The 15,912-nt window shown below is 48.8% G+C and overlaps 1 protein-coding gene across 1 annotated transcript in view; it reads left to right on the top strand.

The window, feature by feature from the left end:
- The first annotated feature begins 78 nt into the window (after nt 1-78).
- LOC106592605 (sodium/hydrogen exchanger 5) overlaps nt 79-15,912 on the top strand; it is a 144,200-nt gene continuing 128,366 nt past the window's right edge. Inside the window, exon 1 of the mRNA XM_045689767.1 lies at nt 79-646. Coding sequence (XP_045545723.1) covers nt 274-646 — 373 coding nt within the window. The 5' untranslated portion in view covers nt 79-273. The remainder of the gene's footprint in view (nt 647-15,912) is intronic.

The following is a 15,912-nucleotide window of genomic DNA, read 5'->3' as shown; positions in this document are numbered from 1 at the left end:
CTTTAAGGGGGGGGGGGGGGGGTCATAGCGGTTCTCAGAGTTTGGGTCACGTGCCAAGATAGGCTATGCCAGCCGGTAAGAGCCTCGACTGGGTTACCATAGCGTACCGCTTAGAGAGAGAGAGAGGTGTTGTTGATATTGTAAACCGCAAACCGGTGACAGGTATCGTCCCTTACGTCGTGTCCTTCCCATCTTACCTCCGGTCCTCCCCTTGATGGTGTGTATAAAAAGAGAATAGAAGATGACGCGAGGCTGAGTGAGTTTAACGGGAAGATGCTCCTCTTCAATGTGCCTGTGCTCCTTTTGCTATCGGTAGTCGGTAAAGATGCGGCTGACCTCCCCGCGACAGACGCGTCGCTTTTTCCGGACCTTGGGCTGCGTAGCGGTGGATTACCCGGTCCGTCGCTACCCGCTTCCCCGACCACCTCTCTAGACCGCTTCCAGGTCCAACCCCAGGAGGAGTATGCCTCGCCGGGTATTGCCTTGGCCCGGTCCGCAGAGGAACCGTCCGCAGTCACGGAGGACGGCGGCGGAGAGTCGCACCGCCACGGCGGAGGCTTCCAGATGGTGCAGTGGGAATGGAGTTATGTACAGACGCCTTACGTTATCGCTATATGGATCCTGGTGGCCAGTGTCGCGAAAATCCGTAAGTGGACATCTGACCATATTTCTCTGAATGTACTGGCGTATAACCGGGTTACCAAGCAACCATTTGATCTTTGTGATATCCCGTAGTCTATAAAAGGTACTTTAGCAAACCTATAAATAGGACTATTACACATACAGGGCTGCCGTATATGCCCGAGATTTAATCTATTGACTATCGTAAACAATTTTAAACGTGTAGTTTTGATGTAACAGGAATGTCCAGCGACACTAAAGAGAAGTCCTTGTAGATGTATGGGTCAGCAAGGTATTTACAGGCTAGTTTTCCTTCACTTCTGAGCAGCCCCCTGCTACAGAGAGCTCTTTCAGTATGATACTAGTGTAGCTGATCGATGATGACAGTATGCCTGTCATTGACTTGGGGGGGAAGAAACTATTCTGCTTTAGACCTCTGAGACATGATGTTTGAAACTCTTTCATTTCAAACATCACTTCATTTTAATTTCTCTCATTCTCTTTCTCTATTCAATGCTTCATCCTCCCTTCACGTCACACTGGCCTCCCAGCCTACTGGCCTCCCAGTCCCATAAACCCAGCCCTACTGGCCTCCCAGTCCCAGATACCCAGCCCTACTGGCCTCCCAGCCCCACTGGCCTCCCAGCCCCAGATACCCAGCCCTACTGGACTCCCAGCCCCACTGGCCACCCAGCCCTACTGGCCTCCCAGCCCTACTGGCCTCCCAGCCCCAGATACCCAGCCCTACTGGACTCCCAGCCCCAGATACCCAGGCCTACTGGCCTCCCAGCCCCACTGGCCTCCCAGCCCCACTGGCCTCCCAGCCCACTGGCCTCCCAGCCCCAGATACCCAGGCCTACTGGCCTCCCAGCCCCACTGGCCTCCCAGCCCCACTGGCCTCCCAGCCCTACTGGCCTCCCAGCCCTACTGGCCTCCCAGCCCCAGATACCCAGGCCTACTGGCCTCCCAGCCCTACTGGCCTCCCAGCCCCACTGGCCTCCCAGCCCCACTGGCCTCCCAGCCCACTGGCCTCCCAGCCCCAGATACCCAGGCCTACTGGCCTCCCAGCCCTACTGGCCTCCCAGCCCCACTGGCCTCCCAGCCCCAGATACCCAGGCCTACTGGCCTCCCAGCCCCACTGGCCTCCCAGCCCCACTGGCCTCCCAGCCCTCCCAGCCACAGTGGCCCCTTTCCTAGAGAGAGAGTCATGACATGTTCACACCCTCAGACCCCCCCCCCCCACACACACACACACACATTCTGTGGACTCACTGAGGTCCAGTAACATGTTGAGTTGACTCTTACTGTGACCCTGACTCTCTGTCTAGCTATTGGACTCTCTGTGGACTCACTGAGGTCCAGTAACATGTTGACTTGACTCTTACTGTGACCCTGACTCTCTGTCTAGCTATTGGACTCTCTGTGGACTCGCTGGTTATGACCAGGGTTGGGTAGGTTACCTTCTATAATGTAACCCGTTACTAGTTACTAGTTACCTGTTCAAAATCAGTTGGATTACCCCAAACTCAGTAATGTAATCTGATTACATTCAGTTACTTTTAAATTACTTTTCCCTTTGAGAGGCATTAGATGAAGACAAGAAAATATATGTTACCATTTGAACGACATCTATTGCAGGGTAAATCCATGTTAAAGTTTACATAGCCGGCTATATATGGATGTTACATGTTACTTTATGGGATGGTTATGTAGGCTTCTACTAACCCATCGCTTTCTACTACATATAATAATAATAATACTACGATTTAATTATATCTTTACATTTAAAAACCAAAGTCTATCTGAATTCCAGTCATTACAATAAATGTTATACCCCTTTTATCTTCAAGAATAGGATTTATTGTTTGGTAAATTGTTTTACCTGAGCATAACCCCAAAACTAAGGATGTATTCGCCAGTCCTACGCCGTTGTTTATGATCGTGTTGTCTTGGAGGACTGATTGGGCTCGTTGATTCAAGTTGAAAAATAAATCCTGTGTTCATGGAATGGCTTTGAGCACTACTGAAAAGTGCTGTTTACATGTGATAAATAAATGGCATATGCTGCATTTGTTACAGGCCTATTGTTGACCTTTTTGTTGGTGACATTGTGATATGTTTTGGTAAAAAGCTGAGGGACGGGCCTGGAGAAATGTAACCACTCTCAGATTAATAGACAGAGATATGTATGTAAGGACTGACCATCCATGATATCAACATTATAGTTATAACCATGTTATGAGGCTATACAGGACTGACCATCCATGATATCAACATTTTAGTTATAACCATGTTATGAGGCTATACAGGACTGACCATCCATGACATCAACATTATAGTTATAACCATGTTATGAGGCTATACAGGACTGACCACCCATGATATCAACGTTATAGATATAACCATGTTATGAGGCTATACAGGACTGACCATCCATGATATCAACATTATAGTTAGAACCATGTTATGAGGTGATACAGGACTGACCATCCATGATATCAACATTATAGTTATAACCATGTTATGAGGCTATACATGACTGACCATCCATGACATCAACATTATAGTTATAACCATGTTATGAGGCTATACAGGACTGACCACCCATGATATCAACGTTATAGTTATAACCATGTTATGAGGCTATACAGGACTGACCATCCATGATATCAACATTATAGTTATAACCATGTTATGAGGCGATACAGGACTGACCATCCATGATATCAACATTATAGTTATAACCATGTTATGAGGCTATACAGGACTGACCATCCATGACATCAACATTATAGTTATAACCATGTTATGAGGCTATACAGGACTGACCACCCATGATATCAACGTTATAGTTATAACGATGTTATGAGGCTATACAGGACTGACCATCCATCATATCAACATTATAGTTATAACCATGTTATGGAGGTTATACAGGACTGACCATCCATCATATCAACATTATAGTTATAACCATGTTATGAGGCTATACAGGACTGACCACCCATGATATCAACATTATAGTTATAACCATGTTATGAGGCTATACAGGACTGACCATCCATGACATCAACATTATAGTTATAACCATGTTAGGAGGTGATACAGGACTGACCATCCACGATATCAACATTATAGTTATAACCATGTTATGAGGCTATACAGTGTTTGTTTACATTTACTTTGTTTACAAACATTGGAGTAAAACAAGCTTATATTTTGGGTTCTCATGGAGTTTGACATTTGAACTAAGCTCGAGGCATTTATTAGTTATATTCTTCAACAATCAATGGATATACATATATAATATGTGTATATATACACACAGTACCAGTCAAATGCTTGGACACACCTACTCATTCCAGGGTTTTTCTTTATTTTTACTATTTTCTACATTGTAGAATAATAGTGAAGACATCACAACTATGAAATAACACATATGGAATCATGTAGTAACCAAAAAAAGGTGTTAAACAAATCAAAATATATGTTATATTTGAGATTCTTCAAAGTAGCCACCCTTTGCCTTGATGACAGCTTTTGCACTGTCATGGGCATTCTGTCAACCAGCGGTCTGGTTGGTCTCTGACATCACAGCGGTCTCTGACATCACAGCAGGCTCTGACATCACAGCGGTCTCTGACATCACAGCGGTCTCTGACATCACAGCGGTCTCTGACATCATAGTGGTCTCTGACATCACAGCGCCTCTATCTTGTGGTCAGACTCACTCAGGTGGAACAAACTGAATCCTGAGCCTTTTTTCAATGCTGATTTGAATGTCATTGAAAAAACAGAGAAATGTCAAAGATATTTTTTTTCTTGCAAACATCCTTTTCTGAATTTAAAAGTAATCCTCGAAGTAATCATCTACTTTTTCAAAAGTTTCTGTAATTGGATTACATTATTTTTAGCTGGTAATGTAACTGATTGCAGTTACCATTTTTTGTGATCAATTACATGTAATCCGTTACTCCGATTACAGTACTACTGTACTTGTTGCCTGGCTACCCATCCACACTGTATGAAGGCATCAATAGAGCAGCGAAATCAATTCAGGCTGTACCTGTACCAATACTACTACCATCTCTACTGTACCTGTACCAATACTACTACCATCTCTACTGTACCAATACTACTACCATCTCTACTGTACCAATACTACTACCATCTCTACTGTACCTGTACCAATACTACTACCATCTCTACTGTACCAATACTAATACCATCTCTACTGTACCAATACTACTACCATCTCTACTGTACCTGTACCAATACTACTACCATCTCTACTGTACCAATACTACTACCATCTCTACTGTACCAATACTACTACCATCTCTACTGTACCTGTACCAATACTACTACCATCTCTACTGTACCAATACTAATACCATCTCTACTGTACCAATACTACTACCATCTCTACTGTACCTGTACCAATACTACTACCATCTCTACTGTACCAATACTACTACCATCTCTACTGTACCAATACTACTACCATCTCTACTGTACCTGTACCAATACTACTACCATCTCTACTGTACCAATACTACTACCATCTCTACTGTACCAATACTACTACCATCTCTACTGTACCAATACTACTACCATCTCTACTGAACCAATTCTACTACCATCTCTACTGTACCAATACTACTACCATCTCTACTGTACCAATACTACTACCATCTCTACTGTACCAATACTACTACCATCTCTACTCACCCTTCTACAGTACACTGACCCAGTGACGACAACAAGAATGTGACCTCAGGGACAGAAGGGGCTCACTAAGGGACCACAGTATGACACTTGACATCACATACTGACAGAGAGAGAGAGAGAGAGTGACTTACTGACGTAACACAGAGAGAGAGAGAGAGAGAGAGAGAGAGAGAGAGAGAGAGGTTGACTTACTGACATAACACACAGAGAGAGAGAAACTTCTTATTCAAATCAAATAAAACATTATTAGTCACATGCGCCGAATACAACAGGTGTAGACCCTTACAGTGAAATGCTGAATACAACAGGTGTTGTAGACCTTACAGTGAAATGCTGAATACAACAGGTGTAGTAGACCTTACAGTGAAATGCTGAATACAACAGGTGTAGTAGACCTTACAGTGAAATGCTGAATACAACAGGTGTAGACCTTTACAGTGAAATGCTGAATACAACAGGTGTTGTAGACCTTACAGTGAAATGCTGAATACAACAGGTGTAGTAGACCTTACAGTGAAATGCTGAATACAACAGGTGTAGTAGACCTCACAGTGAAATGCTGAATACAACAGGCGTAGTAGACCTTACAGTGAAATGCTGAATACAACAGGTGTAGTAGACCTTACAGTGAAATGCTGAATACAACAGGTGTAGACCTCACAGTGAAATGCTGAATACAACAGGTGTAGACCTCACAGTGAAATGCTGAATACAACAGGTGTAGACCTTTACAGTGAAATGCTGAATACAACAGGTGTAGTAGACCTTACAGTGAAATGCTGAATACAACAGGTGTAGTAGACCTTACAGTGAAATGCTGAATACAACAGGTGTAGTAGACCTTACAGTGAAATGCTGAATACAACAGGTGTAGTAGACCTTACAGTGAAATGCTGAATACAACAGGTGTAGTAGACCTTACAGTGAAATGCTGAATACAACAGGTGTAGACCTCACAGTGAAATGCTGAATACAACAGGTGTAGTAGACCTTACAGTGAAATGCTGAATACAACAGGTGTAGACCTTTACAGTGAAATGCTTACTAACAAGCCCTTAACCAACAATGCAGTTTTAATAAAATACCTAAAAAAAAAAGTAAGAGATAAGAATAACAAATAATTAAAGAGCAGCAGTAAGGCGGTTGCCTTACTGACCTCACAAGCAGGTGCTAAAATATGAAATAAGTATTGAATTGATGGCACCAGACTGTCCCCACCTGCCCGACTGTCCCCACCTGCCCGACTGTCCCCCATCTGCCCGACTGTCCCCATCTGCCCGACTGTCCCCATCTGCCCGACTGTCCCCATCTGCCCGACTGTCCCCATCTGCCCGACTGTCCCCCACCTGCCCGACTGTCCCCATCTGTCCGACTGTCCCCCACCTGTCCGACTGTCCCCCATCTGCCCAACTGTCCCCCACCTGCCCGACTGTCCCCATCTGTCCGACTGTCCCCATCTGCCCAACTCTCCCCCATCTGCCCAACAGTCCCCCACTAGCAGCTTCTTCGATATGTCACCTCTCTCTCTCTGTCCCTCTATCCTCTCTCTCTGTCCCTCTATCCTCTCTCTCTGTTCCTCTATCCTCTCTCTCTGTCCCTCTATCCTCTCACTCTGTCCCTCTATCCTCTCTCTCTGTCCCTCTATCCTCTCTCTCTGTCCCTCTATTCTTTCTCTCTCTGTCACTTTCACAATGTCCTCCAATCTGCTCAATGCAGCCCAGCGGTCTGGAACTTTCCTTCTCTCTCCCTGCAGTGTTTCTCCCTCTCTCTCCCTGCAGTGTTTCTCCCTCTCTCTCCCTGCATTGGTTCTCCCTCTCTCTCCCTGCAGTGGTTCTCCCTCTCTCTCCCTGCAGTGGTTCTCCCTCTCTCTCCCTGCAGTGGTTCTCCCTCTCTCTCCCTGCAGTGGTTCTTCCTCTCTCTCCCTGCAGTGGTTCTCCCTCTCTCTCCCTGCAGTGGTTCTCCCTCTCTCTCCCTGCAGTGGTTCTCCCTCTCTCTCCCTGCAGTGTTTCTCCCTCTCTCTCCCTGCAGTGTTTCTCCCTCTCTCTCTCTCTGTCTGTGTGTGTGTGTGTGTGTGTGTGTGTGTGTGTGTGTGTGTGTGTGTGTGTGTGTGTGTGTGTGTGTGTGTGTGTCACCAGCTCACTCAGTCTTCTTACAGAAGCTCTCAGAAGAAGAGATGTGCTTCAGTCTTTCTACATCTATTTCAGCAGCAGAGACTGGTCCCGAATGGCTCCCTATTCCCTTTATAGTGCACTGCTATAGACCAGGGTTCAGGTGGTTAAACACAGGGCACTGCTTTAGACCAGGGTCCAGAGGGTTAAACACAGGGCACTGCTTTAGACCAGGGTCCAGAGGGTTAAACACAGTGCACTGCTTTAGACCAGGGTCCAGAGGGTTAAACACAGGGCACTGCTTTAGACCAGGGTCCAGAGGGTTAAACACAGGGCACTGCTTTAGACCAGGGTCCAAATCAGGACTAGAGAGTCATTTGGGTCATACATAGCCTTCTAGGTCTATTGATTAACAGTGAAAGGTTCTGGTGATGTGGAGAACCTTCTAGGTCTTTTGATAAGCAGTGAAAGACTCTGGTGATGTGGAGAGAGAGAGAGAGAGAGAGAGAGAGATGAGTCCTCAGAATCACATTATGTTTAAGCACCTGGACGATGTGAGATGTTCTCCTGAACGCCAGCTTCTAATGCAGAAAGACATTTGGTGGTGTGCCTTATATAGTGCTCTACTTTTGACAAGAAATGGTCCCCTATATATAGGGAATAGGGTGCCATTTGGGATATACCCTGTGAGATGCTGTCCTGAATAGCAGCTCCTAAATACATCAAGGTGTTTATGTAATGACAGAGGGTGTGGGTGGATGTTCTCTACAGTGAGGTGCTGTCCGCCAAAAACACCTACGGTGGTGCTTACTGTGCATTATGGGACCTGGTCAAGTGTAGTGCATTATGGGACCTGGTCAAGTGTAGTGCATTATGGGACCTGGTTAAATGTAGTGCATTATGGGACCTGGTCAAATGTAGTGCATTATGGGACCTGGTTAAATGTAGTGCATTATGGGACCTGGTCAAATGTAGTGCATTATGGGACCTGGTCAAATGTAGTGCATTATGGGACCTGGTCAAATGTAGTGCATTATGGGACCTGGTCAAATGTAGTGCATTATGGGACCTGGTCAAATGTAGTGCATTATGGGACCTGGTCAAATGTAGTGCACTATTTATTTAAAAATGATTATTTTCAATGACGGCCTAGGAACGGTGGGTTAACTTCCTTGTTCAGGGGGCAGAATGACAGATTTGTACCTTGTCAGCTCGGGGATTTGATCTTGCAACCTTTCGGTTACTAGTCCAACGCGCTAACCACTAGGCTACCTGCCGCCCCTCCACTCTAACCACTAGGCTACCTGCCGCCCCTCCACTCTAACCACTAGGCTACCTGCCGCCCCTCCACTCTAACCACTAGGCTACCTGCCGCCCCTCCACTCTAACCACTAGGCTACCTGCCGTCCCTTCACTCTAACCACTAGGCTACCTGCCGCCCCTCCACTCCACTCTAACCACTAGGCTACTTGCCGTCCCTCCACTCTAACCACTAGGCTACTTGCCGTCCCTCCACTCTAACCCCTAGGCTACCTGCCGCCCCTCCACTCTAACCACTAGGCTACCTGCCGCCCCTCCACTCTAACCACTAGGCTACCTGCCGCCCCTCCACTCTAACCACTAGGCTACTTTCCGTCCCTCCACTCTAACCACTAGGCTACCTGCCTCCCCTCCACTCTAACCACTAGGCTACCTGCCGCCCCTCCACTCTAACCACTAGGCTACCTGCCGCCCCTCCACTCTAACCACTAGGCTACCTGCCGCCCCTCCACTCTAACCACTAGGCTACCTGCCGCCCCTCCACTCTAACCACTAGGCTACCTGCCGTCCCTCCACTCTAACCACTAGGCTACCTGCCGCCCCTCCACTCTAACCACTAGGCTACTTGCCGTCCCTCCACTCTAACCACTAGGCTACCTGCCTCCCCTCCACTCTAACCACTAGGCTACCTGCCGCCCCTCCACTCTAACCACTAGGCTACCTGCCGCCCCTCCACTCTAACCACTAGGCTACCTGCCGCCCCTCCACTCCACTCTAACCACTAGGCTACTTGCCGTCCCTCCACTCTAACCCCTAGGCTACTTGCCGCCCCTCCACTCTAACCACTAGGCTACCTGCCGCCCCTCCACTCTAACCACTAGGCTACCTGCCGCCCCTCCACTCTAACCACTAGGCTACCTGCCTCCACTCCACTCTAACCACTAGGCTACCTGCCTCCCCTCCACTCTAACCACTAGGCTACCTGCCGCCCCTCCACTCTAACCACTAGGCTACCTGCCGCCCCTCCACTCTAACCACTAGGCTACCTGCCGCCCCTCCACTCTAACCACTAGGCTACCTGCCGCCCCTCCACTCTAACCACTAGGCTACCTGCCGCCCCTCCACTCTAACCACTAGGCTACCTGCCGTCCCTCCACTCTAACCACTAGGCTACCTGCCGCCCCTCCACTCTAACCACTAGGCTACTTGCCGTCCCTCCACTCTAACCACTAGGCTACCTGCCTCCACTCCACTCTAACCACTAGGCTACCTGCCGCCCCTCCACTCTAACCACTAGCCTACCTGCCGCCCCTCCACTCTAACCACTAGGCTACCTGCCGTCCCTTCACTCTAACCACTAGGCTACCTGCCGCCCCTCCACTCCACTCTAACCACTAGGCTACTTGCCGTCCCTCCACTCTAACCCCTAGGCTACTTGCCGCCCCTCCACTCTAACCACTAGGCTACCTGCCGCCCCTCCACTCTAACCACTAGGCTACCTGCCGCCCCTCCACTCTAACCACTAGGCTACTTTCCGTCCCTCCACTCTAACCACTAGGCTACCTGCCTCCCCTCCACTCTAACCACTAGGCTACCTGCCGCCCCTCCACTCTAACCACTAGGCTACCTGCCGCCCCTCCACTCTAACCACTAGGCTACCTGCCGCCCCTCCACTCTAACCACTAGGCTACTTGCCGTCCCTCCACTCTAACCACTAGGCTACCTGCCTCCACTCCACTCTAACCACTAGGCTACCTGCCGCCCCTCCACTCTAACCACTAGGCTACCTGCCTCCACTCCACTCTAACCACTAGGCTACCTGCCGCCCCTCCACTCTAACCACTAGCCTACCTGCCGTCCCTCCACTCTAACCACTATAAAGAGAGAAGCTTGCCATTTGGGATGTAATCTGTAGTCAGGGTATTTGACCTTTTGGATGTCATTCTGACCTCATGTTGCCGTGGTTACCTCAGGAGGGCAGCTAATAGACAGTCGTGAATAGGGCACCTCAACAAAACCTAGGAGATTTGGCATGGGTCCTCAGATCCTCAAAAGGTTTTACAGCTGCACCATCGAGAGCATCCTGACTGGTTGCATCACTACCTGGTTTGGCAACTGTTCAGCCTCCGACCGCAAGGCGCTACAGAAGGTAGTGCGTACGGCCCAGTACATCACCGAGGTCAAGCTTCCTGCCATCCAGGACGTCTATACCAGGCGGTGTCAGAGGAAAGCCCTAAAAATTGTCAAAGCCTCCAGCCTCTAGACTGTTCTCTCACCTGGTCAGGTGTAGTGCATTATGGGACCTGGTCAGATGTATTCGGCACATGTGGTAAATAATATTTGATTTGATTTTAGTAAGAAGTTCTCTCTCTTCTCTCTCTCTACTCTCTGTCCCTCTATCCTCTCTCTCTCTCTTCTATCTCTCTCTACTCTCTGTCCCTCTATCCTCTCTCTTCTCTCTCTCTACTCTCTGTCCCTCTATCCTCTCTCTCTCTCTTCTATCTCTCTCTACTCTCTGTCCCTCTATCCTCTCTCTCTGTCCCTCTATCCTCTCTCTCTGTCCCTCTATCCTCTCTCTCTCTCTTCTGTCTCTCTCTACTCTCTGTCCCTCTATCCTCTCTCTCTGTCCCTCTATCTTCTGTCCCTCTATCCTCTCCCTCTATCCCTCTCTCCTCTCTCTCTATCTACTCTCTCTTCTGTCTCGCTCTACTCTCTCTCTGTCCCTCTATCCTCTCCCTCTATCCTCTCCCTCTATCCTCTCTGTCCTCTCTCTCGCCTCTCTCTCTGTCCCTCTATCCTCTCCCTCTCCTCTCTCTCTATCTACTCTCTCTCCCTCTATATTCTGTCTCTCTACTCGTCTATCTATCTTCTCTCTTTGCTTTCTCTCTCCCCCTCCCTCTCTTATCTTCTATCTCTCCCCCTCTCTTATCTTCTATCTCTCTTCCTCTATCTCTCTCTCTCGCCATGTCTATTTCTATCTCTCTATTCGTGTCTTCTCTCTCTCCTCTATTGGCATGATAAGTCAGTAAGTGACATTGCCAAAGAAAGGAGAACACAGAGAGAACACAGTGTAGTTAATTATAGTCCTCATTGACTCCTACATTATGCAGTTCTACCTTCCTCTGTTCGGCCTGTACCTGAATCAGTCTCTCTGGGGTTTAGCAGAGTGAATCAGTCTCTCTGGGGTTTAGCAGAGTGAATCAGTCTCTCTGGGGTTTAGCAGAGTGAATCAGTCTCTCTGGGGTTTAGCAGAGTGAATCAGTCTCTCTGGGGTTTAGCAGAGTGAATCAGTCTCTCTGGGGTTTTGCAGAGTGAATCAGTCTCTCTGGGGTTTAGCAGAGTGAATCAGTCTCTCTGGGGGTTTAGCAGAGTGAATAATTCTCTCTGGGGGTTTAGCAGAGTGAATCAGTCTCTCTGGGGGTTTAGCAGAGTGAATCAGTCTCTCTGGGGGTTTAGCAGAGTGAATCAGTCTCTCTGGGGGTTTAGCAGAGTGAATCAGTCTCTCTGGGGGTTTAGCAGAGTGAATCAGTCTCTCTGGGGGTTTAGCAGAGTGAATCAGTCTCTCAGGGGTTTAGCAGAGTGAATCAGTCTCTCTGGGGTTTAGCAGAGTGAATCAGTCTCTCTGGAGTTTAGCAGAGTGAATCAGTCTCTCTGGGGTTTAGCAGAGTGAATCAGTCTCTCTGGGGTTTAGCAGAGTGAATCAGTCTCTCTGGGGTTTAGCAGAGTGAATCAGTCTCTCTGGGGTTTAGCAGAGTGAATCAGTCTCTCTGGGGTTTAGCAGTTTTTCTCCACACTGCCATATAGTGGACCCCACACTGCCGTATAGTGGACCCCACACTGCCGTATAGTGGACCCCACACTGCCATATAGTGGACCCCACACTTCACAGCCATCTAGTGGACCCCACACTGCCATATAGTGGACCCCACACTCCACTGCCATATAGTGGACCCCACACTGCCATATAGTGGACCCCACACTGCCATATAGTGGACCCCACACTTCACTGCCATATAGTGGACCCCACACTTCACTGCCATATAGTGGACCCCACACTCCACTGCCATATAGTGGACCCCACACTCCACTGCCATATAGTGGACCCCACACTCCACTGCCATATAGTGGACCCCACACTCCACTGCCATATAGTGGACCCCACACTCCACTGCCATATAGTGGACCCCACACTTCACTGCCATATAGTGGACCCCACACTTCACAGCCATATAATGGACCCCACACCTCACTGCCATATAGTGAACTCCACACTCCACTGCCATATAGTGGACCCCACACTTCACTGCCATATAGTGGACCCCACACTCCACTGCCATATAATGGACCCCACACTCCACTGCCATATAATGGACCCCACACTTCACTGCCATATAGTGGACCCCACACTCCACTGCCATATAGTGGACCCCACACTCCACAGCCATATAGTGGACCCCACACTCCACAGCCATATAGTGGACCCCACACTTCACTGCCATATAATGGACCCCACACTTCACTGCCATATAATGGACCCCACACTCCACTGCCATATAATGGACCCCACACTCCACTGCCATATAGTGGACCCCACACTCCACTGCCATATAGTGGACCCCACACTCCACTGCCATATAGTGGACCCCACACTCCACTGCCATATAGTGGACCCCACACTCCACTGCCATATAGTGGACCCCACACTCCACTGCCATATAGTGGACCCCACACTCCACAGCCATATAGTGGACCCCACACTTCACTGCCATATAGTGGACCCCACACTCCACTGCCATATAATGGACCCCACACTCCACTGCCATATAGTGGACCCCACACTCCACTGCCATATAGTGGACCCCACACTCCACTGCCATATAGTGGACCCCACACTCCACTGCCATATAATGGACCCCACACTCCACTGCCATATAATGGACCCCACACTTCACTGCCATATAGTGGACCCCACACTCCACTGCCATATAGTGGACCCCACACTCCACAGCCATATTGTTCACCCCACACTCCACAGCCATATAGTGGACCCCACACTTCACTGCCATATAATGGACCCCACACTTCACTGCCATATAATGGACCCCACACTCCACTGCCATATAATGGACCCCACACTCCACTGCCATATAGTGGACCCCACACTCCACTGCCATATAGTGGACCCCACACTCCACTGCCATATAGTGGACCCCACACTCCACTGCCATATAGTGGACCCCACACTCCACTGCCATATAGTGGACCCCACACTTCACTGCCATATAGTGGACCCCACACTTCACAGCCATATAATGGACCCCACACCTCACTGCCATATAGTGGACTCCACACTCCACTGCCATATAGTGGACCCCACACTCCACTGCCATATAGTGGACCCCACACTTCACTGCAGTATAGAGCTGATCAGTGTATTAGAGGAGGAGGGGGAAGTAGTATAGAGCTGATCAGTGTATTAGAGGAGGAGGGGGCAGCAGTATAGAGCTGATCAGTGTATTAGAGGAGGAGGGGGCAGCAGTATAGAGCTGATCAGTGTATTAGAGGAGGAGGGGGCAGCAGTATAGAGCTGATCAGTGTATTAGAGGAGGAGGGGGCAGCAGTATAGAGCTGATCAGTGTATTAGAGGAGGAGGGGGCAGCAGTATAGAGCTGATCAGTGTATTAGAGGAGGAGGGGGCAGCAGTATAGAGCTGATCACTGTATTAGAGGAGGAGGGGGCAGCAGTATAGAGCTGATTAGTGTATTAGAGGAGGAGGGGCAGCAGTATAGAGCTGATCAGTGTATTAGAGGAGGAGGGGGCAGCAGTATAGAGCTGATCAGTGTATTAGAGGAGGAGGGGGCAGCAGTATAGAGCTGATCAGTGTATTAGAGGAGGAGGGGCAGCAGTATAGAGCTGATCAGTGTATTAGAGGAGGAGGGGGCAGCAGTATAGAGCTGATCAGTGTATTAGAGGAGGAGGGGGCAGCAGTATAGAGCTGATCAGTGTATTAGAGGAGGAGGGGGCAGCAGTATAGAGCTGATTAGTGTATTAGAGGAGGAGGGGGCAGCAGTATAGAGCTGATCAGTGTATTGGAGGAGGCAGCAGTATAGAGCTGATCAGTGTATTAGAGGAGGAGGGGGCAGCAGTATAGAGCTGATCTGTGTATTAGAGGAGGAGGGGGCAGCAGTATAGAGCTGAGCAGTGTATTAGAGGAGGAGGGGGCAGCAGTATAGAGCTGATTAGTGTATTAGAGGAGGAGGGGCAGCAGTATATAGCTGATCAGTGTATTAGAGGAAGAGGGGGCAGCAGTATAGAGCTGATCAGTGTATTAGAGGAGGAGGGGGCAGCAGTATAGAGCTGATCAGTGTATTAGAGGAGGAGGGGGCAGCAGTATAGAGCTGATCAGTGTATTAGAGGAGGAGGGGGCAGCAGTATAGAGCTGATCAGTGTATTAGAGAAGGAGGGGGCAGCAGTATAGAGCTGATCAGTGTATTAGAGGAGGAGGGGGCAGCAGTATAGAGCTGATCAGTGTATTAGAGGAGGAGGGGGCAGCAGTATAGAGCTGATCAGTGTATTAGAGGAGGAGGGGGCAGCAGTATAGAGCTGATCACTGTATTAGAGGAGGAGGGGGCAGCAGTATAGAGCTGATCACTGTATTAGAGGAGGAGGGGGCAGCAGTATAGAGCTGATCACTGTATTAGAGGAGGAGGGGGCAGCAGTATAGAGCTGATCAGTGTATTAGAGGAGGAGGGGGCAGCAGTATAGAGCTGATCAGTGTATTAGAGGAGGAGGGGGCAGCATTATAGAGCTGATCAGTGTATTAGAGGAGGAGGGGGCAGCAGTATAGAGCTGATCAGTGTATTAGAGGAGGAGGGGGCAGCAGTATAGAGCTGATCAGTGTATTAGAGGAGGAGGGGGCAGCAGTATAGAGCTGATCAGTGTATTAGAGGAGGAGGGGGCAGCAGTATAGAGCTGATCAGTGTATTAGAGGAGGAGGGGCAGCAGTATAGAGCTGATCAGTGTATTAGAGGAGGAGGGGGCAGCAGTATAGAGCTGATCAGTGTATTAGAGGAGGAGGGGGCAGCAGTATAGAGCTGATCAGTGTATTAGAGGAGGAGGGGGCAGCAGTATAGAGCTGATTAGTGTATTAGAGGAGGAGGGGGCAGCAGTATAGAGCTGATCAGTGTATTGG

This window comes from Salmo salar, chromosome ssa11 (assembly GCF_905237065.1).
Source record: "Salmo salar chromosome ssa11, Ssal_v3.1, whole genome shotgun sequence".
Lineage (NCBI taxonomy): Eukaryota > Metazoa > Chordata > Actinopteri > Salmoniformes > Salmonidae > Salmo > Salmo salar.
The sequence above is the reverse complement of the archived record's forward strand: the minus strand, read 5'-3'. Positions and strand labels throughout refer to the sequence as shown.